A 26,684-nucleotide genomic window follows, 5' to 3' on the forward strand; every position below is an offset into this window, starting at 1 on the left:
ACTCTTCGTCCCCTTTGCTCGCCCCTTTCATTCAATCTGCCCATTCAACCACCCTCCTCCTTTTACAGTTTGTTGAAATGATTTACTTTGCAAAGGTATCCACCTAGATTCATTTGATTTCTTTTCCTTTCTTGCACTGCCAGGGAGTAGTTGGCAACAGAAACCAATGGAGCTAATGCCTTTGTCTGCCACCCAATGCAAAGGGCACAAAGTTGTTCCTGCGCCTTGGACAACAGACCCTGGACAAGAGCAGCACCTTCAGCTTTCTGAGCATTTTCAGCATGTTGGGAAATACCACAGTATCTCGCAAACGCGTCCTTGAATGGATCTAAATACCTCGTTGGGATTCTCCTTTGCTTTGCTTGCAATTTGACGCTTTGGTCCCATTTTCTTTGCCTGGACATACCTCCATCTCAACATTTAACAAACCCTCCTGCGCTGCTGCAGGACCACAGCATCATCTGGGGCGTGTCACGGCCAATTAGTCTTTTCTGTTAATCGTTCTCTTTCTTGTCTTAGTACCACAACTCACATCAGCCCAATTAGGTTTGTAGCGTTCAAACACAGTTGGAAGCCCTTAATGGGATTTTCGCACATGTAGGGGAATTGTTTCTAAATATTGACAAGATCTGTTAAGGAACAAGGGACTTAAATGGTAGCCCTTCCTCCCACCGATGGCCTCGGGTATTCCATCAGAGGTAAGAAGCCATCCTGGAGACTTTCACCATCAACATCACCAGATGAGATAGTCTATCCGTCACTTCGAGGGTTTCGGCCAAGCTTTTTTGTTCGTCAGCTAACAGTGTGTCTCAGACTGTCCTAGGTTATTGTCAAACTGCGTACCTCACTGGGCCGATGTCTAGCATTGGTACAGAAGAGCGCCAAGAGTCCTAGAAAAATGATGTATCATCGTGGTGTGTGGTTGAATTTGTATAGCACAGCTAAGCACCCGCGAGGGTCTCTAGGGGCTGTCCATAGGCATGGGAGATAAGTGATTTGCCCAGAATCTCAGGATGTCACACCCTCCCCCTGGTATCAGCTTCTCGGTTTGTTGGTTCTGTGTCATCCTCTAACACATTGCTATCAGTTGTGCCGCCAGTTCTCACCTAGTTGTGCTCCCAGCGTTTGCAGCATCCTCTGTACTGCTACGCGTGCTGTTTGTCTGCACCCCGCCCGCTGACTGATCAACTGACCCTGCCCCGTCTACAAGCTCTCCTGCTGTGTGCCTCTTGTGTCTCCACTGATATGGGAAATCTCAAAGCGTCAAGTAAATCCTCCTTTTCTTCGATCTGCTCTCTCTACTCAGATGCGATTTGGGCGAATAAATATGGAGGGATCAGGGCAGTGCTGCCCATGTTTGTTTGGTAGCTTCCTCATACGAATTTAGGAAGGCTTGCCACTGCTCTACGTCAACCTTACTTTCCCGTTCTTTCTGTCTTTTTCTTAGATTATTCGAATGCTCTAAATCAAAGGTGCCTTCTTCAAAAAGGATTTATTTCTACTCTTTTTAGTGAGTCCATCCCAATGTTTTTTGACCTTGCGCTTGCTTTTTCCATACTAGTGGCTCATGGCATGGGCCGGAGTGCCTTTAGCTGGGGGTTGCTCTTGTTTTGACTTCTTCGCCTCAACCTGTCACTGTTTCCTTATTCACAACCAGGAAAGCGCTGAGGGATCTGCCAGCCTTGTGCTGAAGCTCACCCCATGGAGGGATGGCTAGAAACAAGGTGCCGATGGGACTAATCGTTTATTTTCTAAGCGCCAGCTCATCAGCCTGCTTCTGGGCTCCCTCGAGTGGCCGTTCACTCTTGGTCGAGTGGCCGTTCACTCTTGGTTCGGACCCTGCCAGGCTCTCCATGGCCACGTGGGGTTGTGATTTCCATTAGTCGGTGGCTTGTGTTGTGTTCGTTATGTGCCTCTCCTGTGAACGCTTGTCGCTCTGCCTGGTGTCCTCCGCTTCTCATTATTGAACACTCACCTCTCGGACTTTCCACTCGAAGTGCACATAAGTGTTCAAAGACCTGAGAACAGAAGTGCACAGGAGACCAGGTGGGAATGAACTTCTTCAATCAGGACTGCTACAAATGTCAGTGGTTTTGCAGAAGTAATTGTATTTGAAGGAGCAGGGGTTATTACAGAAATCCAGATGGTTAAGTAAGCACCAACTCTCTGAGTATCCTCAGGGTGACAGTGACGCTCCACAGGCTGGCTTCTTGTTGACAGGCGTCTGGGCAAAGATCAACCAGCAGTGGCAAAGCCAACAGGTCTGGCCTAGGGCAGCTGATGGGAAGGGTACATTTATTTTTATTTTTTTATTGTAAACATAAACCACAAAACGAAGAAAGAGAACATACACTGCCAAATCGTGGCCACCATATACGTAAAATGAAACAAACACATTTAATTAACTGTGGCATCTAAATTTAATAGAACCATTTGGGTGCTTGCTAGTAGGGAGATGCACTGAGAACATATGTAGAAACCCTGTTTAGTGTCAGTACACTTCACAGGAACATATGATTATTAATGACACAAATAAAAGGTACTATTGGCTTCAAATTCTTGGAACACGAAGACAGCGTTTAAACCCACAACAAATAAAAAGGGATAATTATTAGCAAAGTAAAGTATTGGCCCATGAGCTTAGGCACAGAAGGGCACTGGGGTGGTGGTGGGGGAGGGGGGTTGCTCTTGAGGTCTGTGAGTATGCTGTCAATCACAGTGCAAGAGAGCCAATGGCTGAAATGGGCTGTCTCATTGCCCCGTGACGCATGCTCTGTTGAGAGGTGCAGCACTCTGCTGCCTTTGGCTGAGTTCTCACTATCGACTTCCCTATACAGACATATACGTACAATCAGAAACCACAATTTGAATGACACATCTACATACATTATGGATGATGGGAGCCGTCTAAAAGCCCTTGTAAGTATATTCTATATATAATTTTATCAAAATCAAAAAAAACTTGACTAACATAAAACCATAAAAAAGTAAAAAGTTCATATAATTTGAGCAGTGCTTATATGTAAATACATCAACCTCTTAGACAAACAGTGTGAGTATTAAGGTCGCTGTTTACAACATGGCTTCTGTTCTTGTTTGAGAAACATTGGGGGAACTCGCGGACCCCTAGCTAGCTCCATTGCCCGCGTCCGCCATGGCAGACAGTGCACAGCCGCGTTACATGCAAAAGGTCTGCAACACTGATTGTGCCCATATACAGTAGAAGAGGGCATTCTGCCTCCACCTTAAACGGCATATGTTACAGCTGAAAATGTCATTTCTGCTTCACTCTCTTCCCAGATTGTAATTGGCCATCTCTTTGCGACCTACTAATGTGGTTTATCCGGTATTTAACCTGTCACGTGCAGATCAGTCCGCTCCTGGTTAGCAGTAATAGCTGCTGCACGGGAGAATAAGTGACTTCATCGTGGAATAATTAGAGCTTGCCTCCTGATCATACATGCAAAGGCTAATCGTCGCCAGAACGCAAGGACAGCGACAGCCGCGTGAGCACATATTGGGCTAGCCTGTAGCGCACCTTGCCCAAAGGCAGAGCTCTGGAATTGGCTAGCCTTTATCCTGATTCTCCTCCTTTTGAAACAGTCAGTACTTAATTTGAGCCGATGGTTTCTGGTGCTTGGCACCGGCACATAATTGTCAACACAAGCACTTGTGACAGTCTGCCACAAGGTGACACCGTCTGGCTAATTTAGAGATGGAGACAACATCAGTCTCATAATAACTTAATATACATTAAAAATGACTATTACCTGCTGCCCAAACCATTTCTATAGCTATGGGGACCTGGAATAGTCCGAATCCTCTCACTTTTTAGCAGTGTGATGGTTAGTAGTTGTGTTGTTACTATCATTGGCTGCATGGCAGGGGCAATGTGCGCTGCAAGCTGCTGTGACCTCCTGACGAGAGCCCTGGCACTTATGTTTGTTTTACAAATTAAGAACTGGAAACAATTGCTTGCTTGTTGGGTCAATGTGCACAAAAAAGCCACTAAAGTACTGCCCAGGAAAGGAGCATGGGTCGTTCACACCTGCTGGTGAAGTGTCTGCTGTAGGTATCATTATGAGCTCCGTAACTGCTGCCATGCACAGCATTTTTTCTCTAAATGCCCCTGCTGCTATTTCAAAAAATAATATCAACCAGAGCACGAATACAGTTCCTAGGCTACTCTTGTTTGTCTCTATAGCACTGCATTCCCATTTCACATGGCCTCTTGGCACATGTCTCAATTTGCAGACTGTTAGCTGCTGTTTGTGAGTTTTCCTGATGATTAGGTTAGGCCGTGTCTTGCATACGTCCCTGAACCAATTGTGATCAATGCATCTAACTTAAACACATCAGTAGATTCCCTCTCCAATTGTGTGAATTAAAATTGCCTTCCAGTGTGCATGTCATAGTGTGTGCATCCCTAGTTCTCTTAGTGTGCATATCAAAGTTTCTCTCACTGTGCATAGTCATGTTTCTCTGTACAAGTGTTAGTTTTCCCTATCCAACTGTCTGTGTCTCTCTGTCTCTGGTCTCCATCAATGTCTCCCATCTCAGTGAAAGTATCAGCGTCTTCCTGTGTCACCGAGTCTGTCCCTGCTCGTGTCCATGCCGCTGTGTCCATGAAATAATGCGTTTCCTGTTCCTGTGATACTATAATCCCTTTCCTAGTGTCTGTGCATTTCCTGACTGCTTCCTGCCCCAATCTCCTACTTGCCATTCCCAGTGTTGATACCTCCTTCTCCTGTAATCATTGTATTCCCTGTCCCACTGTCAGTCTGATCTCTCTACTGGGTGAAGATTACATATTTACATTGCCTCCAAGTGTGTAAAGAAAGGGACCTTGTAAACCCCTGCCTCAGGGTGCATTCTGGCTAATCATATGCTGATGGATGGGTGAATACGAGTATGTATTTTTGCTTATTTTTAAGGCAGCTGTTTTCCTAAAGGTAGGTATCCAGTGAATGGTTGCTCCAGAGTTGGGGTAATTCTGTCTTGGTCGAGTTGAGTTGAGATTGGACATCCAATTCTGAACTAGAGTAAAGCAAGTGGTGTATTTGATGAGAAGTACAATCTACCCTATGTCGAGAGGTGTATGGGAAATGGTACATTATGATCTCTCTATGTACATAAGAGAATAGGGACTAGGGTTACAGGTAGAGGTGGGTGAGCCACTGAAAGCTCGAGCCTGAAGTCTGGCTCTGGGTCATATCGAGGTCCCTTTGGAACCACGAGCCCATAACGAGACGATCTTTCGTGTGGCATCTACCTGCCTCCCCCCTGTTCCCTGGATGCGGTGTTCAGGTAAATGTTGTTGACTTTGATGTTGGGGAACCAGATTCGAGGCTCGGCGTCAGCTCAACATCCTGTGATTCTGGGCAAATCACTTCATCTTCCCATCCATATAAACTATTAACGGTGGCGTTCTGTAATATAATGGGTGCTTATGTAAAGCACTCCAACACCTTCGGGTCGAGTTAGAGCTATATGAAAACCGCTGAAAGGTGTACAAAGACGTAAAAAACAAAACATTAACACAAGGAATGCTGCTCTATAACAATCTGGGCCAGTACAGGGTTTACATGACAATCGCCTTGCATCTTAGTTCACTAATGGTTCTTGTATAAAACTGATCACTTTTAATAAAGTACTTCTCAGTGCATCACTATATTGTGACTTATTAATGTCAAAGGTTCCACAGGCTAAAGAAATAAACCTTTTCGAATTTTGAAGAAACTTTTATCATATTTTACGTGCTGTTTGGTCTATGATTTACATAGCAAACATTTTCAGGGCTCGGCTCGTGCATGGGCTCCAAGATCTTAGCCAGACCCTTGGCTCGGCTCTCCCCATTAGCTTGTTGGGTCGCCCACCTTCCTACTCCTTCGTGAGATACTCTATGGTATTTATAATCTGTAGAAGAAAGACAGGAAGCTTAACTCACACATCAGCGGGAAAGAGGATTGTAGAGAAGAAAGATTATCCTTAAGTAGAGGTTCTGCACCGAAGCTTGCCCCACCAGACCATCCACCAGGGAGTCTCAATGAATGCATTACTGTGTAAATGAGCAATACTGGTAAGTAAATCTCAGTGCAGACAGGTGATCCAAGCCTTGTCAGGCCCTCGGCATGTCCTCCTGCTTTCCCCTCACCCGAGGGCTCCAATCAAGAATGAATATTTCAAACCGACCGATTCAGTGAACTATTAACCTTTGAGGCCCCAGCTCCACTGCTGGGCAAGCTGCATGGGCAGGCAGCAGGTGTCAAGCCAAATCAATGCCACTATGCCTCACATTCCCCTCGCAAATGTTTGTCTCTGTCTGCTGAGTTTCTCTAGCAGGCTCCTCATCCAAAGCATCATTTTTGGGTTCCTTTTGTGATGAGTCTGAGGAAGGTTTCTATGCTGAAGTCCCCAAGTATAACCTGGCTTCTCCAGGCCTTTGTATCCTGGTTATGACCTGCCATATAATAAATACATGTAAATTGTATTGTTTAATGGACAACTGCATGGGTCAGGCTGGAAGTATTGGTAGAACTGGATCTCCAATAATCCTGCCACCATGCATGCTGAAGAACAAAAAGTTACTGAGTGACCCTCTATGTTCCTCTCCACTCACCTCCTATCCATTGGATCACTCCCAGAATTCAGAGAAGGACGGGCAAGTCTGTCTGTCCCACCCTATGCCCAGCAAGGATCCTCTGTGAGTCTGAATCTGAAGGTCCTGAGTGTTAGTGATATCAACACAGAGCTATCCTAGTTTGGCTAAAGATTTCAACACGACAGGGCTCACCTGCACTAAAAGATGACCTTCTCATGGTCATAGAGGGAAAGATCTGAGGAGCTTATTAAATATGCAGATATGGCAGCCAAAGTGATGGATTGTGGGTAGCTCAAGATTAATAGACGGCAAGTAGAAAAAGCATAACTCTGTCCAGCAGAAGACAGTTACATATTTAAATGCCAATCCTTTCAACCTACAATTAAACGTTTAGAATGCATATTGTTATTGCAACAGCAATGGGTAAGCAGAACGGTATTTTTCGCTCTAGTAGAGGACTTCTATATCATGTCAGTGGTTGTTAGAGTTGGGTGGCCATGGAAAATCCTCAGAATTCTGGACAAAGTGTCAAATCTCGACAAGAATTCACAAGTGCAATTTCCAGAACCATAAGAGCTAAATATCCACCACCATAGAGCTAGGGTAATAGAGTAAATTCCACCGGTGGATTCTCCTACCAGTGTCATATTTTGTCCAGAAATTGGAGGGTTTCCATTCTCACCAAACATTGACTCGGGGCTCAAGCAATATATTTATATTAGCAGTTTTCTATACAAACTTCACCTGCAGACCAAGGATTGGATATCATTTTTGCACAGGTTAAAAATAGCCTAGTTCTTGCCCAGCACCACCTCCATGAAGGTCTGCTCCCCTTCCTAGCATCATCACTGGCTTCCAAAGCCCCAGTCCCCACCATTTCTCAGTTCCCACAAAGACCTTCTCGCTAAGTTCTTGCACTCCCGTTCTCGTCTCCATATTGTTTTTCCACCCTCGTTTTATTGAAGAGTTCTGCATGGTGACATCCTGATCTCCTTCAAAGGTTTCTTCTCTGTAGCTGGTAAGTGTTGCAGCTCCTCATGGCTTCGTTATCACTGTGCCACGAGATCTGAGGTGCCAGTGGGTCGTACCAAGGGGTTCCACTGACAGATTTGCCCTTCTACTAGGGCCATTCGGCAGTTAAAGGCGAGATGGTTAGGTTCCTGGTACCGAAGGGAGTTAAGGGTATTTACTCAAGGAGTCGCATGATACTAGAAGCATCCGGGCCGTCAGCTTGCAGAGCTTCTTAGGTCATAGTGGACAATATAAGTTGGATATGTAGCCATACTAGAGGTGTCAGTGTAGGAGGCATTCTGTACTAAACCAAGGAAGAGCTGCCCGTATGCGCCGTTCCAGTAGACCGAACATGTTGAGAGAAAACTGTGGAACAGCAATTGCAGGACTGCAGCTGACAGTGCGCAGCCTCCTCAGGTGTTAGTGACTTATGTGGACCACAGCTCTGAGCTCATGTTCTGATACTAGGAATAAGTACAAAGTTACTTGCCATGGATAGGAGAAGGAGGTGGCGAACAAGAGCGGTCGAAGGCTATTCACATCTTTCAATTCCACAACCTTTGCTTCCTCGTGGTCACCGTATGGCCTTGCCTGGTTTTGTTCCATCTGCGGGTCTGCCGCGTCGACACAGGCTGATCCGCTGAATACGACAGATGTAAGCTTAAGGGTAGATCAGATGAGAATCCTCAAAGTTGGGTCTTACATACTTCCTTTGACCCAAAGTGAGGATCGATGATCCATCACTCCTCCTGTTTCATGAAGGTTCTGCTTCCCGACCTGGCACTTTGAGCGCAAAGCCAGGCTTACAGTGGTATATCCTCAAACAAGTCGTAAATGAGTGACATCATTATTGATTCTCTGACATATTAGTTGCTGTTGGTTAACTTGGTGCTGCTTGTGGTGTATGACGTATTTGGCCCAGCAAATTTGGGTTTGAGGCACGCTGGTCCCATCGGCACCTTAGGCTCCCGTTAATCGATAAAAGGGTGTGACGTCAACACTCCTGAATCACTTAACGAGGTGAGAGTAACCATTACAAGGGACGGGGCGGGAGTGCTAGATCCCGTTTCCAGACATAGCAGTGGGCAAAGATTCGTGCAGTAGTGTGAGCTCTACCATGAGTACACCAGGTACACAGTCCCCTAGGAGAGGGTCTGAACTGCCCTGCACCACCACACAGCAGTCTCAAACCACAGTCCTATGAGGATGGGCGTCTGCACCATGCAAATTGCCTCCTTCGCTTCATGAGTGACGACATCTGCCTCACGGAAGGGCGTACACATGGGTGAGGTGCAGAACAAGACTAGAATACATTACATGTTGTAAAGGTGCACACTCGACTGGAACTTCATGTAGCATTAGCTACATCATAGTCACGTACACGTGTGCTGAGACATACATGTGCACACTCACACACATTCTATTCTGTCACATTCATATGCTCACACATTTTTATAGTCACACACTTTCAATTTCTATAACACACCCACTCACACCTCAAACCATTCTAACACACCTGTTATGTATAAACGTTCACAAACACATATGCCCTAAGATGGATACACGCACACACACTGACACTGTCAAGCAGACGTTCACAAGCCGCAATCGGAAACTGGTTTCCATGGGGTATAAAGAACCAGGAAGTAAGCGCACAAGGAGGCATTTTAAGGGAGGGTTGTGGGAAGGGAGCAATGCCAAAGAGAAGCACTCCCCTTCCAAACAGTGCTTAATTTGTAAAAAAAAAAAAAAAAAAAAAAATTGTATGCACAAAATGTGTGCAGCGATGCAGAGTTTTTTTAGGCGCTAGCCAATGCAGAAGGATGCTGGGGTTTCCAAATACCAAGGCTGTCTATTCTTGATTGCACTTCCTGTCTCTCTCGCCCACCACCCTGCACCGCCTGTGTCTATCGCTCGCTCTGGCAGCCTCTTTTTCTACTTTTTATTTGCGGATGAAAGATAAGTGCTGATGTTAACAATGAGTGTCGGTGCCCTCACCTGCCTCCGCCAGCACAAACTGACAACTGTTCACAAGACCGGTTTTCTGTAACCGCACAACGGGATGCATGCATTACCACAACAGGGTTTTGTGCAAACCTTTCTGAAAAAGAATTTGCACCACATGCCCACTTTCTGTGCCAGTAACATAATGCCCCCCTCCATACCCCCGGCCCGTGGCAGAAACAGAATTCCCACTCCATGTCCCATTTCTGTGCCAGAAACAGAATCCTCATTCTATGTCTGTGTCAGGTGGCTTCCACTGTATGGGGCCTGTGTTTGACCTCATGGTCACGGGTTCAAATTCCGGCGGGTCCAGTGAGCCTTTCATCCGCTAGAGGTCGATAAAATGAGGACCACTGAGTTAGTTAACAATAAACATCTGTTATGCTCCATGCCCCTTTCTGTTCCATATACAGAATTCCCACTACCTGCCCGTCTTTCTGGAGTAGAAATAGAAATCCCGCTGCCTGCCACTCTTTCTTTGGCAGATGGGAGATCGCTGCAAGAGTTCTTTGAACGAACCTTCGATAAGAGACATTTCCACGTCCACACTGGTATCTCTTCTACTGCTGGAAATTAGCAACAACAACAAAAAAACACCACTGCGCAGCGCGGTTCCGCCGGCGCCGCATTAGAATAAACTTTCATGTGCTCACTGCAGCATTTTAACGAAGGCCTGGACTCGAGAGCATTAGCCGGCTGCCTCTCTTCCCTTTAATGTGCGTGCCGCGGAGGAGGCTGCCTGCCGAGCCGGGCTCAGCCCATAATCTCCTGTTCTAGGGTTTAGCATCTGCAGGAAGGCGCTTCCCCCCGGAGACCCTCAAAGCCTCCCCTCGCCGGTACCCCGGATCAACACAAGCCTCCTTGTACCACTGATGCCTCCTTTCAATGGGCATTGATCCGCGAGATGGACTAATGCTATCAAAGGCGGCGCGAGATGTCACGTCACAGAGATTACTGGCGCGAATCCACTCTAGACCAATCCGGGGGGACGCTGAGATCCAGGAAGGAATCCGACGCAAAGTGATGATGTCATCAGAGGTAGCACTTTAGAGGATAGGGAGAGTATCATATTAGACTAGAACCACATTTTCCATTTTATTTAAAGTGCCGCTTAAATCGCACAGTGCGCTTCGCAAGAAAACGAATTAAAATGCAATAAACACCAATATTCAGCATTCACATAAATTGTAAGCATGAATACAGAAGAAAGTCAGGGTCAGTCCCAAAACTGTGATCAGGCGGGAACTCCAAATACTCCAGGAAACTCGTACTTTAAACTTAATCCTGCAGGGACAGGAGTCGTAATCTCAAAACACAAACCCACCTACCTCTGAAATGGTAATTTTGGGTGAGAAGTAATAAGGTTATTCTAAATACACGCACAGTTAAATAAAAAATAATAAATCCGATATTCGTATAGCGCAAACTACTCACCCTTGCGGATCTCAAGGCGCTGGTGGCCGTCGTGGAAATTAAGTGAGCTATTGCCCAGAGTCACATGGTGCTGAGCTGAGCTGAGCTGACCTGCCGCCGGAGCCGCCGATCGAACCGTGAGCCCTGTACTCCGAAGTCAGCTGCACTGGCCGCTGAACCACACCTCTCGCACGGCCGCTGCACCACACCTCTCCCACCGTTGTGTGCGTGTATATTGCAAAGGTTTCTTTTTTAGTTTTAAATAATTTTAATTAGTTTCATTAAATAGACCTTAGTTCAATAGTGAGAGGCATATGATACAGATAGTAAATGATGTGCACTACATATGCAATCATTTATTTTAAAAAGGAGATGTACACTGATAATTATAATAAATAGATTATTAGATTGAAAGGGAGAAATACCCAGATAACTGTCATTGATAGATCAAAACTGATCTCATATGACATGCATTCACAAGCATTCGTACATATTTCGATCTAAATTACAAAGTTAGTGACAGCTACTCTGTAGTTATGGTTCAGCCGCACTTTCGACTGAAAGTTCATTGTTAGGATTGCTAATATCTTTGGTACTGTTGGAGGAATCTGCACAACATTTTGCACGCCACTAGAGAACCCAGATAACCTTTACGTTTGGTTTGACATGCCAAGTATTTGTAGACTGATGAGGGGAGTGGGGATAAATTAATAAAGGTGGGAGAGAAGGGGTTAAAGAAATGCATTTTTCTTTTTTTACCCCCATAGGAAATTTGGACTCCTCTACAGCAAAAACCTCTGAACGGGTTTATATAAAAATATCCACTTCTTTCAGAAAGGGTATTTTATTTTGAATCTATGTACATCCGTTCAGTAGTTTGAGAAATTTGTGTTTGAAAAAGGTGTTTGTTGGGCTTGAAAGGGTTAATTCATTAGCATATCTTGGCTGTCAAACTCATGAGCTGGAAAGTAGAAAATTCTTTTAATCACATTTTCATGTTTAATGAAATGTGATTGGCTGATGAAGGAATGAATCGTTTTCTGCCAGCTCGAAATTTGCAAAAACATGCAAGTTTTGCACAACGGGAAAAACATTCACGAAGAAATGGTAAAATGCCAGTCAAGGACTCAACAGTGGGTAAGTAGGTGCCCAGAGGCATGGAAAAATATAGACATAAATGAGGAAAACCAGGTTTAGTGGATTGTAAGCTTCTGAATTCTCAAAAAGTGAAAGCATGCAGCTGCCATTGTGTAATAAGAAACTGGCACCAATAAGTGAGAATTAATAAAGAAAAGAACAGGCACTCATTAAGGCACAAAACACATCACTTGCAAACAGCACAAGTTCTCAAGCTGCAAGAACTGAGTTGCAAGAAATTTGTGAATTTCAAGGAAATAAAAAATGAAGTTACGTGATCTACGTTTGGCTGGTGACCGCTTGGGATGCACTGGTGGGTCTTTTCAAGGCCAGGGCCTGCGTCTAGTCCCTTCTGTGCACAGCTATTGCGTGCTGTATAGTGGCCATGCCCTGCATTCAGGCACCTGAGTGTTGCCATCCCACTGCTCAATGTTGGTATATAACTTGTAATCTGTACTGTATCCATAGTGATGTAGCTAGTAAGGTGATCTATAATGTCACTGGTGTTGTCATCAGTAGCCTGATGGCATCTGTCATATAGTTTGGGATGTCATGAGCTGTCCATTTGAGTATGAGTTTTGTTTTTCCTGGCAATGTGTGAGTGATGGTATGTGTAGCAGACCATAACTAGCAAATGTAAAGGACTTTTGTATTGGTACCATAATGTTACCTTACCTGTGATTTTTTTCTGTGACTTTCTTAGTTTTTTTGTTTTTTCACATGTTAATGTTACATTGTTTGCACTAGGTGAAACATGATGTTTTTTTAAATGTTTTTTTTTTCGGTGAATATAAATGTAAATGGTTAGGTGGAGACCACTGTAGTTGATACAAGTACAAAGTTAGAAGGTGTATCTTAAACACTCCTCATGTCAGTGACTATGCACGCTCTCCCAAGACTCCACCAGTCTTGGGACTTCGCCAGCCAGGTGCAGCACTCATCTAAAACTGCACCAGTCTTGGGTCTTGGTCAGCTAGGTGGAGCGCTCTCCCAAGACTCCGCCAGACTTGGAACTTCACCAGTCGGATGCAGCGCTCTTCCAAAATGCCACCAGTCTTGGGACTTCGCCAGCCAGGTTCAGCGCTCTTCCAAACGCCACCAGTCTTGGGACTTCGCCAGCCAGGTGGAGCACTCTCCCAAGACTCCTCCAGTCTTGGAACTTCGGCAGCTGGGTGGAGTGCTCTCGCAAGATTCCTCCAGCCTTGGGACTACACCTGCCAGGTTGAGCGCTCTCCCAAGACTCAGCCAGTCTTGGGACTTCGCCTGCCAGGGTGAGCGCTCTCCCAAGACTCCGCCAGTCTTGGGACTTCGCCTGCCAGGTTGAGCGCTCTCCCAAGACTCCGCCAGTCTTGGAACTTCACCAGTCAGGTGCAGCGCTCTTCCAAAACGCCGCCAGTCTTGGGACTTTGGCAGCTGGGTGGAGCACTCTCGCGAGATTCCTCCAGCCTTGGGACTTCGCCTGCCAGGTTGAGCGCTCTCCCAAGACTCCTCCAGTCTTGGGACTTCACCAGTCAGGTGCAGCGCTCTTCCAGAACGCCACCAGTCTTGGGACTTGGCCAGCCATGCTCTTCAGCTCTTGGTGTAGAGTGATGCATTGCAAGCATCTCATCTTAAGCTCGTGATGTAGAGTGGTGCACTGCAAGCATCTCTTCAACAGCTCTTGATGTAGAACGGTGCACTGCATGCATCTCATTTTTAGCTCTGGTTGCAGAGCTGTGCACTGAAGTAGAGCGGTGCACTACATACATCTCATCTACAGCTCTTGATGTATAGTGGTGCACTGCATGCATCTCTTTTACAGCTCTTGATGTAGAGTGGTGCACTGCACATCATCTACAGCTCTTGATGTATAGTGATGCATTGCATACATCTCATCTACAGCTCTTGATGTAGAGCAGTGCACTGCATGCATCTCATTTTTAGCTCTTGGTGTAGAGCTGTGCACTGAATGTAATTCATCTACTGCTCTTGATGCAAAGTGGTGCACTGTATGCATCTCATCTACAGCTCTTGATGTAGAGCGGTGAACTTAAATGTAGGTCATCTACAGCTCTTGATGTAGAGTGGTGCACTGCATGCATTTGATCTACAGCTCTAGATGTAGAATGGTGCACTGCATGCATCTCATCTACAGCTCTTAACGTATAGTGATGCATTGCATACATCTCATCTACAGCTCTTGATGGAGAGCGGTGCACTGCATGCATCTCATTTTTATCTCTTGGTGTAGAGCTGTGCACTGAAGTAGAGGTGTGCACTGCATACATTTCATCTACAGCTCTTGATGTATAGTGGTGCTCTGCATGTATCTCTTCTACAGCTCTTGATGTAGAGTGGTGCTCTGCATGCATCTCTTCTACAGCTCTTGATTTAGAGTGGTGCACTGCAAGCATCTCTTCAACAGCTCTTGATGTAGAGTGGTGCACTGCAAGCATCTCTTCTACAGCTCTTGATGTAGAGTGGTGCACTGCAAGCATCTCTTCTACAGCTCTTGATGTAGAGTGGTGCACTCCAAGCCTATACAGCTTTTGATGTAGAGTGGGTCACTGCATGCGTCTCATTTTTAGCTCTTGATGTAGAGCCGTGCACTCAATATATGTCATCTACAACTCTTTCTTTTAATTGTTGCACTGCATGAATCTAATCTAGACCTTGATGAAGAGGGGTGCACTGCATGAATGTCATGTTTAACTCTTGATGTAGTGTGATGCATTGCAAGCATCTCATCTTCAGCTTTTGATGTAGAGTGGTGCACTGCAAGCATCTCTTATACAGTTCTTGATGTACAGTGGTGCACTGCACATCATCTACTGCTCTTGACATATAGTGATGCATTGCATACATCTCGTCTACAGCTCTAGATGTAGAATTGTGCACTGCATGCATCTCATCTATAGCTCTTGATGTAGAGTGGTGTACTGCATGCATTTCATTTTTAGCTCTTGATGTAGAGCTCTGTGGACGGAATGTAAGTCATCTACTGCTGTTGATGTAGAGTGGTGCACTGCAAGCATCTGATCTACAGCTCTAGATGTAGAATGGTGCACTGCATGGATCTCATCTACAGCTCTTGATGTAGAGTGGTGTACTGCATGTATCTTATGTTTAGCTCTTGATGTAGAGTGGTGCACTTCATGCACCTCAGCTACAGCTCTTGCTGTAGAGCAGTACACTGCATGATTCTTAACTGCAGCTCTTTATATACAGTGGCACACTGCATGCTTGTCTTCAAAGCTCGATGTAGAGTGATGCATTGGATGTCTTGAGCTTCACCTTCTTGATGTGGAGCAGTGCACCGCATGCATGATATCTTCACCTCTCGATGTGGAGCAGTGCACCACTGCATGCATGATGTCTTCTCCTTTTGAGGTGGAGCGGTACACTGTGTGCATGATATCTTCACCTCATGAGGTGGAGCAGTGCACCGCGTGCATATCTTCACCTCCCGATGTGGAGCAGTGCACCCCATGCATATCTTCACCTCTCGATGTGGAGCAGTGCACCCCATGCATATCTTCACCTCTTGATGTGGAGCAGTGCACCCCATGCATATCTTCACCTCTTAATGTGGAGCAGTGCACCCCATGCATATCTTCACCTCTTAATGTGGAGCAGTGCACCGCATGCATGATATCTTCACCTCTTGATATGGAACAGTGCACCACTGCATGCATGATGTCTTCACCTTTTGAGGTGGAGCGGTACACTGTGTGCATGATATCTTCACCTCGTGATGTGGAGCAGTGCACCGCGTGCATGATATCTTCACCTCTTGATGTGGAGCAGTGCACCCCATGCATATCGTCACCTCTCGATGTGGAGCAGTGCACCCCATGCATATCGTCACCTCTCGATGTGGAGCAGTGCACCCCATGCATATTGTCACCTCTCGATGTGGAGCAGTGCACCCCTTGCATATCTTCACCTCCCGATGTGGAGCAGTGCACCCCATGCATATCTTCACCTCTCGATGTGGAGCAGTGCACCACATGCATGATATCTTCACCTCTTGATATGGAACAGTGCACTGCATTCATGATATCTGCACCTCTTCATGCAGGGCTGTGCACAGAATGCACCATTTGCCTACTGTTTGGGTCGGTGCCTGCAGGTTTTGATGAGAGGTTCACAGGATAGTAAGAGAACTAGCAGAGCTCCACCGCCTCTGAGGTAATCCCCTGCCTACAAACCCTTCAAGTGACACATGAAGTATCAGATAAGACTTCAGCTCTGCCTGTCACTGCCACAAACTTGCTTTTGATAGTCTGCCTCAAGTAGAATCTCTTGTATTTCAAAGTCAGACTAGACCAGAAGAACAGTCTTCCTTTGAGCTGCAGATGGTAGAAAATCTTCAACACCGCGAGACGAATTCAACTCTGGCATCTTGACTCAAGTGTTGAAAGCCTTTCGTTGCTGCATGCTAACATGACACATGTAATTAAAATCACTACGAACCATTCCTAAGCCCTAACAAACGCTTATCTCACTTTACATACCCAGAACCCTAAAACCCCTCTCCTCCCTTTACCTCTACCTGAACTCTAAAAAAAACCCTTAGCTTACCTCTTTCTGCCTGAGAACCATCAAAACCCCTTACCTCCCTTTACCTCTACCTACTGCTACCCCCTAACAACACCTTACCTCCCTTTAACACTATCAGCATTTGAACTGTAGATACCCTTACCTCACTTTACCTCAACCACCCCAGAACCCTCAAAACCCTTACCTCTTTTTACCTTTATTCACTCCTAAACCCCCCTTGTCACCATTTACCTCTTCCCTTCCCTGAATCTTAAAAACCTTTTACCTGTACCAGACCCTCAATCTTAAAAACCCTTTAGCTCTACCTACTTCTGAACCCTAGAAAGTCCTTACTTCTGTTTGGCTTTACCCGCTCATGAACTCTAAAATCCCCTTAATGCCCTTTACCTCAACCTGACACAGAACCCTAAAAGTCCCTTAACTCCCTTTACCTCTACCCACCACTGAACCCTACAATTGCTTTGGCACCCTTTACCTCTTCCGAACCTTAAACCCCCCTTACTTCCCTTTCATTCAGCTTGCCTCGGAACCCTAACATCCTCTTACCTCTCTTTACCTTGACCTGCCTTTGGACCTTAAAAACTCCGTATCCACTTTTTACCTCCATCCACCCCTAAACCTTAAACGGTCCGTATCTTTCTTTACCCATTCCTGAACCCTAGAAATCCCTTACCTCTGTTTACCTCTACCCACCCCTGAACCCTAAAAAACCCTTAACTTCATTTACTCTACCAACCCAAGAAGCCTAAAAGTTCCTTACCTCCCTTTACCTCTTCCCACCCATAAACCTTTAAAAAAACCCTACTTCCCTTTACTTCTACTCACACCTGAACCCTATAACTCTCTTGGCAATCTTTATCTCTACCCAACTCTGAACCCTAAAAGGCCTTTACCTTCACCTGCCTCTGAACCCTCAATCTCCCTTCCTCCATTTTTCTCTACTTGCCCCAGAAGCCTAAAAACCCTCTACGTACCCATACCTCTACTCGTCGAAGCCTAAAAGCCCTTGCCACCCTTTACCTCTTCCCTCCGCTGAACCCTAACAACCCATTGCCTTCCTTTGCCTCTACTCACCTGTGAACCCTAAATGTCTCCTACCACCCTTTACCTCCACACGCCCCTGACCCCTAGAATCCCCTTACCTCCCTTTCCCTGCCCCTAAGTCCTAAAAACCCTTACTTCCCTTTACTTACCATACAACCCTAAAACTACTTCCCCTCTCCCCCCTCTACCTCTACGCACCCCTGAACCCTACAAACCCCTTAGATTACCTCTAACTTTCCCAGAACCATAAAAACCCATAACCTCCCTTTACATCTGCATGCCCCTGTACCCTAAGAACCTCCTATCTCACTTTGCCTCTACCCACCACTGCCCCCTAAAACCCTTTACCTCCTTTTGACACTACCAGCATATGAACCATAGAAACATCTTACCTCCCTTAAGCTCTACAAGTCCAGAAACCTAAAACCCCCTTACCTCGACCAGCCCCTGAACCCTAAAAACCTCTTATTCCTATTCACCTGTGAAGCCTAAAATCTCCTTACCTCCATTTACTTCTATCTGCCCCTGAACTCTAAAACCCCATACCCATCTTTACCTGTACCTACCCCCTTTACCACTACCCACCTCTAAACACTAAAAACCCTGTGTAAGAAAATAGGTTTTTAGTTGAGGGGTGCAAATACCCACTTCAGGTTATATGCACAATTCTTGTCCGGATGAACCACAAAAGTCACTGTTTGAACCTGAACTCAACCTCCTGGTAGCCGTGCCACAGAGCAGATGGGCTTCATATAGGGGCAATGTGTTAAGTATGTATACAGTATTAAAACAGTAATAAAGTCAAAATGCAGAACAATGAAACACCACAAAAAGATTTATAAAAGTAGAGTAGAGTTTAATTAACAAAATGACAACAATTCAATATGTGGAACCAGAGATTTGAATTTTATAAATTTTAAGTAGAAATACCACCAAGGAACACAAAGTGCAAATGATGATCAATGGTCACGGAAGCCCAGGACTTAGGTGCAATTTGACACTGACCCTGATAGAGCACGGGTCACATACACCAACCAGATTCATCCTAGTCAAATATATTACCTTCTGACTTTAGTCGTTCAAGTTCCAATCCACCACTAGAGTACACTTCAAAAGCCCCTGAGGACCTCAGGGGAGGCACTTAGAAGCTCCCTGTTTGGCATGCAGATTCCAGACCAGGTCCTGTTGCCACAGATCAGCTGGGCAGTTGCAAGAAAGGCCTCTTGGATCTTGGTGTATACCTGTAGCTTTTTTTTTTTTTTAAATCTGTTTTTTATTGATTTTACACAACCATTCAAATAAACAACAAAACCTGATACGATATCATAATCATACGTGGCATAATGACATACAGTCTCAGACAGCATAGTAGAATACACAGTTACAGTGTCGAAGCATCATGTGAGTAATTTAACCTTTGCAATTGAATCTCCTATTGCAAACCAGTCCGAATGTATACCTGTAGCTTAAACAGGAGATTAGCCTTATGAATTCCCACTTCTTTGTCATGGGTACAAGAGGGAGAGTAGGTCCAGTCCTTTTATGCTATTCTCGGGTCTCAGATAGAAGGTTCAGTCCTCTTCTGATCTTCCACATCTGCAGGAGTGTTCTGAAGTGGGTGCCTGAGATACCACATTTATGCCTAGCCTCATCTTCTGGGTAGCAATGTCCCCAGGGTACACCATAACCAATAGGGTAAGGTTCCTGGGGCTAACCCTACCCACTTTGGGCATTTTCAAGATGGCTGAAGTCTTCTGCCACAGTGAGCTTAGACTCTGAGGGTAGGGGTGTGCATGAGGAGTGTACTGTGATGATGCCAGTATGCTCCCACATATGCCAACATCCAGTTTTAGCCAGTCCCTGAACCCCCTATGGAGAGAAAAGTTTGGTAAAATCAACACTGAACTTTCAGTATCCAAACAATGGGCACACATAGAGTTTTGGCATTCTGTTCCCCTCCTTTGAAGTGACCCCCTAAGAGTTATATGTAAAACCCTAGTAAACCTGCCAAACAGGATGTAACTTTCAAGCAGGATTTGACACCCCAACGTCAAAGAGGGCGCTCACTCTCTACCCCACCCAGTGATCACTCTAAACCAGTTCTCGGGCAGCTCTCCCTCCCACTGGAGTTGGTGCCTGGCTGACTAGTAGGACAAATGGGGAGCGAGACCCAGGTGTGAGCTGCATCTGCCTGTGACAGTGGAGGCCCCTTTGAAGTACAACAAGGGCCTGGGCACAGCCCCCAAGACATTCTGTGAAGGGGACGAAGACACATCCCCGCTCCCAAGGCCCATTGTCCCTGTCCTGGGTGCAGTTCACACCTCAACACAAGAGAGTCATCAAGTTGCCAGGTGGCAGTTGAATACTTACAGAAAGGTCTCCAGAGACTTTAGGTAGGGAAAGGTAACTTTCCTAAATATACCTTTTCTATAATTGTGAGACAACATTTTACTTTACCATTACATTGGATTTTCTTTTAACCATTAAAGTGAGTCCTTGAAATTTTTATCTAGCTGTTAGCCAATCTGAAAGTAGTATTTTAGGTGTTATAATGTAACCCAGTAATTCCCTGTGGAAGCAGCCAGCCTTGTTACAGTGAAAATAGCTTTTATGCTTTTTCACTATATGGACATGTGCAGTATTATGTTTCTACATGCCCTACTTTTAAATATCATGCACCAGGCTTTCCTTAAGGAGCTTATTAATATTTAAAAGGAAGGTTTAGGCCTATTAAAAGGGTTTATTTTGGCAAGTCGAATTGGCAGTTTAAAACTACACAGCCAGGCTACGTGCTTTCCTCGGTCATTGTAGTGGTTGACACAATGAGTGCTGCAGCCCACTGGTGACATTTAACTTACAGGCCCTGTGTACACTTGGTACAATATATTAGGTTCGTATTGGTAAGTTAAATGATCCCATTAGGAGCATACCAATTTTACTTGTTGAAATGAGTGAGCAGGGCTAGCAGGGGTAAAGTGCACAGAGTTCTATACCCAGCAAAAATAGGGCTCAGCAAAAAGGCCTAAAGATTTTAGGTTGGCCCTGAAGAATGTACCAATTTTCACCCCCTCTACCACCTGCCCATAGCAGTAAAAAAAAGTCTTACAACCATTTACCTCTGCCCACCTCTGAGTCCTAGTAAACCCCTTAAAAGCCCCCACTACTCTGTATTCAACCTCACCCCTCAGCTCTAGAACACCTTTACTGCCCTCTTCCTTAGCCCGCACCAGAACACTAAATCCCTCAACACCCAGAACCCTTATAAACATAAACATGTTTTTCACATTTTACTCTAATTATTGCGTGGAGTGTAAATAACTTGCAAATAACCATAAAACATAATTGCACTCTGTGACTACATGCTTGTCTTTCTATTTCACTTAAAAACTATGCAATTGTCTCCCGAAACTCCAGGCCTTACGCCTCTTTGAAGATGCTGTATACCCTCCGGACTCCGACACACTTCCCGTACTTCAACATCAATAATCTGTACTTAACCGTCTCTCGTGCTCTACCCTCCCTATCTTTTCTCCTCTCAATCTCTTACTTGCCCTTTTCTACTGCTTATCTCATTTCTTCACTTTCCTCCTTTTAGGAGTATTGGGGGACTCTTCCCCTCATATTTATTTTCCTTTCTCCTCTCTTGTTTATCTTTCTACGTTTAAGTTCACTTGTTCTATACAGACCCTGCCATTTCAAGGAGCTCTAAAACTTGCAACTACCACATATGACTGCCACACTACGCGGCCGGCCCTGCGTGTGTTGTAGGCAACTTGCTGTGTAACCTAATATACATGCATAGATTCACAATATTTCACTCTTGCCTACTGGTCAATAGTTTAAACACGCGGCCAGCCCGCCAAAGAGTTGTAGGTGAAACGCTGTGTACATGATGACTCTCCTTCTCTTCTTTAATAAAAATGTTTTCTTGAAAAACTATGCAATTGCATACATTTATTGGAATCTGCGGCTCGCAGATCATGGGCAGTTTGTTTAGTGTCAATAGAAAGTTCCAAAGGCTATCCCTGACTCAACCCCCTCCCCCCCGCAATGTTGTGTCTTCAACACCTCTGTCTTAGTCTCCCATATATCTCACAGATATTCATTGGTCTAGCACTAAATGGGGGCCCTTGAAGGTTTGAGGGGCCCATGAAGGGTGGTGGGTCCTCCTATGCTGCAGGGGTCTGTGTTACACCCCCCGCCCCACACCTAGAGTTGTGTGGAAGCTTGTGTAACACCTCTGACTGTAGCATTATTTTAATCTGGTTTGCCATTTTGTTCAGATCTTAGAATCCTACAGTTGGTTTGTGCATGTTAGTATCTGATTGTGTGAGGGTAGCGGAGAGTTTGGTCAATACGTAGAAGTGTTTTTGGACGTTAGTTTGAAAGTAATAGTATTTTGATCCAGGGAAAGACTTTTTGAAGTGTTTTGTTTGTCTGGGTGAATGTGCTGAAAGACTTTTCCATCTTTTCTTTGGCTTGGATGGTAGGTTGTTCCTAGCTGAACCTGTACAGACTGCTTCCTATGCATGCATGTCTCCCTTTTGAAATTTTGAAATAACTAGCAGAGATGACATGAACATCCACCACCGTCTCCACCTTACCCTAGTATAGGCTGAGACTAACAAGGATGTAGATGGGATCGGGGGAAGATGCCAGGAAGACAAAGGATGTGTCGTGGAAAACCGGGATGATGACCTCTATGTTCCTTATGACCCTTTGAGAAACGCCACCTGGAATGGGAGAGCAGGGAAGGACTTTTACACATGAATCATGCACACCCCCACTCTCTTCATGAACATATCATTACAGGTACATCAGCATAATCACCTTATGTAAGGCACCAGGGGAAATCATTAGCCAGGGCAGCTGGTCATCAATGAAGACTGCAAAGCAAACTAGCGCTCCTGCGCGTAGCCAACCCTGAAACCAGGCAAGCGCTCCTGCGCGTGAACAATCAAGGAACCAAGCAAGCGCTCCTGCGCGTGGAAAACCAAAACGCAACAAGCGTTCCTGCGCGTTGAAAACCCCGAAAGTAAATTAGCACTCCTGCACGTAGAAAACCCTGAAAGTAAATTAGCGCTCCTGAGCGTAGAAAACCCTGAAACCTAGCAAGCGCTCCTGCGCGTAGACAACCCTGAACCCAGACAAGCGCTCCTGCGTGTGGACAACCAGAAAACAAACAAGCGCTCCTGCGTGTGGAAAACCAGAAAACAAACCAGCGTTCCTGCACGGGATGCTCAATGTCAATAGTCCCAACCACAGTGTGTGGAGCGATTCGGCAAGAAACAGAGGCGTACCTTAGTCCATAGAGAAAGCGCGATTCTCTCTCGTTGTGATAAAGTCATGGAAGCAGAGTTTAACGGGACGTCTGTCGGGCGAAGGCGTTAATCCAAAGCATGGACGCGGCGGGAACCACGATGGTTATGCAGATCCCCCCCCCAACCCCCCCCCCCCGGATGCGCCATGACTGGAGTGTCGTCAGCTTCTGGTCTCTGGAAGCTAGACTGCTGACCCAACTCCGTGTACCAAGGGCAGATACATAGTTCCGCATTCGTTCGGGGAGCAGGAATCAGGACACAAATTCTGACATTTCAGCAGGCACTACACCCCTACACAAGACCCATGTCTGGACATACCTGTCACACTTAAGTTGTTGCAGTGAGGATTATAAAAACTGATGGGTGGAATGGTTGAATTAATCTCAGCTACTGTTCATTTCTGGTGCCACAACTAAGTCCATCGCCCTGCAGGATTTGTCTGTTCCCATGAGGTGCGGCAGGGTCAGTTCTGATTTGCGTAAGGCGGGCCTCCTTCTAGAGTGGCATGGTGATGGGTGAAAAACGATGGATGGGAATGCTGCCCTTACGATCGCCAGTGGCTGAGATCAATACAAGTTTTCTAGCCATGCTCTTTTTGTTTCATCCTAGCACTGTACAACAGGTGCAGCTGGGAAGCTTTTCAGCACCACTAAAAACAGTGTTAAATGTTGCGAGAACCTTGCATAGCATTATGTCACAATACTGCTTGTTACCAAGATTAATTGTCTATTTTACATGGGTGATAATCCATAGATAACAGATTTGGATTTGTTTTTGTGAATTCTAGGTTTAGAAATAAAATAGTCTTATGAGCGAAACCACTATGACCAACCATATGAAATTATATTTTCTTTTGAGACGAGTTATTTTAGAAAATTGAGCAAAAGTTAAGCTTATTTAGTACAGACTTTGAGATTAAAATCGAGAGAGTCTTTGCTGTTTTTTCATTGCATTTTGTCTCCTTGCTCATAACAAGCATTTGCAATGCAATAGGTCTTGCATTTACGCGAGTTTAAGCTATTGGCATTGTAAATAACAATGCCTTTTATTTATGTTTTGAAAACGAAAAAAAATAAAAGGCATTGTCATTTGCAATGTCAATAGCTCAAACTCGCGTTAATGCGAGACCTATTGCATTGCACATGCTTGTTCTAATTGTTGTGGTGTAAATAACATGACATGACACGAAATACCATCACATAACATGTCATGACATAGCATCACATAACATGACATGAAATACCATCACATAACATATCATCACATAACATTCAGTGGTGTAACACAGGCCCCTGCAGTCCCCACGTGGGGGGGGGGGGGCGTGCTGAAGGGGTCCCCTCAGCACAATACTAAGGCCTGAGAGGTGCAGATTAAATCTGCAGCAGGGGGGCCCCCTCAACTTTCCTTACGCCACTGATAACATCACATGACATGAGATAACATATCATCACATAACATATCATCACTTAAGATTACATGACATACCATAGCATCACATGACATGGCACCGACGGGATGAAAGCAAAGCCACAGGACGTCTGTGATTTAGTCCGGGGCTGAGGAGGGCAGTGGAAGACCCAGTAAATAATCTTCCATAGTGTATGACAACTATTCACCTAAAGTGCATTTTACAGCCTTGCAGGTGACGTCCTGGAACATGTGCCATGGGAAGCATCTCTCTGAGCGGTCCATGTTCTTTGAGGAGGTGCTGTCCCAGATGTTGAGGGGGGGAGCCCACCCCGTCCCAAACAGGGCTTTAGTGCTGGCCGAGGGCTGGCCTCAAACAGACTTCCCTACAACATCCTTCAAACACGCCTGTGTAGTGACACGGGCACCCCTTGTCGGAGGCGTGGAACAGATACCGGGGTAGCAGCTTCAGGGGGGGTTGGGTGGACACCGTGGCTCTGAGGTAGTAACAGACAATAAGGCAGGGTGTGGGAGGGGCGAGAGAACAAACCATGATGTGGATAACGTGAAGTGAGGGCAGAAAAGTAACGTTGAGGCAGCATCACTGAAGAGAAGCCGCAGGGGATTTTAAAAACAAGCATTTGCAATGTAATCGGTCCGATTGCATTGCAAATGCTTAAGTTTAAAACTGAGCGCGGTGCCGCTTCACGGACACCGCACTCAGTTTCTTTATATATTTCTTAACTTCAACACTGAGCGCGGTGTCCTTGAAGTAGGCGCTGCGCTCAGTGCTAAAGTTAAGAAATATATCAATAAACCGAGCGCGGTGTCCATGAAGCGGTGCCACGCTCAGTTTCAAAGTTTAAAAACAAAAAAAGAGTTAAAACAAGCGCGTGCTCGTGCTGACGAGGAGGGAGTGGGAGAAGGGAGGGGGTAGAGGAGGGGATTCACGCGTTGTAAGGCTTAATGAGCCATTACAGAAAGCCAGATGGCGGCTGCGCGCGTGCACGCTCACGTGAACGCAAGCGCTAGGCCACCAAAAGCCTGTGGCAGCACTTTAAAAACTCCACTCCTAAATGTCTCGCCAGATCAGCGCATGCGATGGCTCAGGCGAGACCTAAAAATGAAGTCCAGGGTTATATATTTTAGTGTATTGTCCTGAGAATCTGTAAAGTATTTATTGGATCTCATTGGTCTCCTGCTGGTTGCATTAAACAATTCATTGTTTTACCCTGGGGTGACTTGGTGTGCTCTGTGTTCTCGATTACAATATGTTTCGGCCATTTATTCACAGAGCGACAAAGAAGCTGAATCACAATTGGAATAATGTATGGGCAGTGTTTGATAGGTCTATCACTGACATGATCTTTTTTGGTTTCTCCCAATAAAGGGCCTGAAGAAGCCAGTTCTTGAAGAGATCAAGCATGCGAGGAACGCTGTTTTTAGCCCATCGATGTTCAGCAGCTCGTTGCAGGAAGTGATGACCATGCAGAAGGAGCGGTACCCGGACCGACAGCTGCCTTGGGTACAGACCAGGCTTTCGGAAGAGGTGCTAGCCCTCAACGGAGACCAGACCGAGGGCATCTTCAGGTACAACAGATATTCATATGGTCAAGGTCTATGGATCACACTCCTGTATCATTGTGAGACGCGGCTGCTGGCACGTTCATGTCTACGACAGCTTCTGGCACTTTCTTGTCTGTCTTCTAAACATATCAGCTGGCTTCTCACATTCAGCATCTACCTGCATGATCCATGGTACAGCACACCACAAAGGAAACTTTGTGAGTGAAAACAAATGGGCTGTGTACATTGATTTGCCCATCATTAAACCTTATAAATATAAGTATTTCTGTAGCATAGACTGCACCTCAAACTGCGAGCAAGAGGGCTTTGCAAATGATGATGAATCCGAATGAGGATGTCAGCAAATGAGAAGCAATACAAGACGGCAAAGCATTACGTTATTGTTTAGTTTAAAAAAACAAAATGGTTACATTTTTTGTATGACTGTGTTATGATCTTGGGAGAGAATATAGGTGTTTTCAACTGTTTGTCAAATTGTGGTCACTCCAGTTGAATGCACAGCTCTACAGGCAGAGATTATAATATTTTCAGTGGGATTCCAGAAAATGACCATAGGAAGGGCTGTGTGGAGAACGGGGGCCTTTGATGCTCTAAGCAAAGTATTGTTTACTGTTAAA

General features: G+C 45.5%; 1 protein-coding gene across 2 annotated transcripts in view; it reads left to right on the forward strand.

Annotated features, from left to right (window-relative positions):
* ARHGAP39 (Rho GTPase activating protein 39) overlaps nucleotides 1-26,684 on the forward strand; it is an 855,990-nt gene that overhangs the window by 740,327 nt on the left and 88,979 nt on the right. For both annotated transcript variants that reach the window (XM_085604662.1, XM_085604663.1), the window contains one exon: nucleotides 25,871-26,070. In XM_085604662.1, coding sequence (XP_085460788.1) covers nucleotides 25,871-26,070 — 200 coding nt within the window. The remainder of the gene's footprint in view (nucleotides 1-25,870; nucleotides 26,071-26,684) is intronic.

This window comes from Triturus cristatus, chromosome 5_1 (assembly GCF_964204655.1).
Source record: "Triturus cristatus chromosome 5_1, aTriCri1.1, whole genome shotgun sequence".
NCBI classification, from domain to species: domain Eukaryota; kingdom Metazoa; phylum Chordata; class Amphibia; order Caudata; family Salamandridae; genus Triturus; species Triturus cristatus.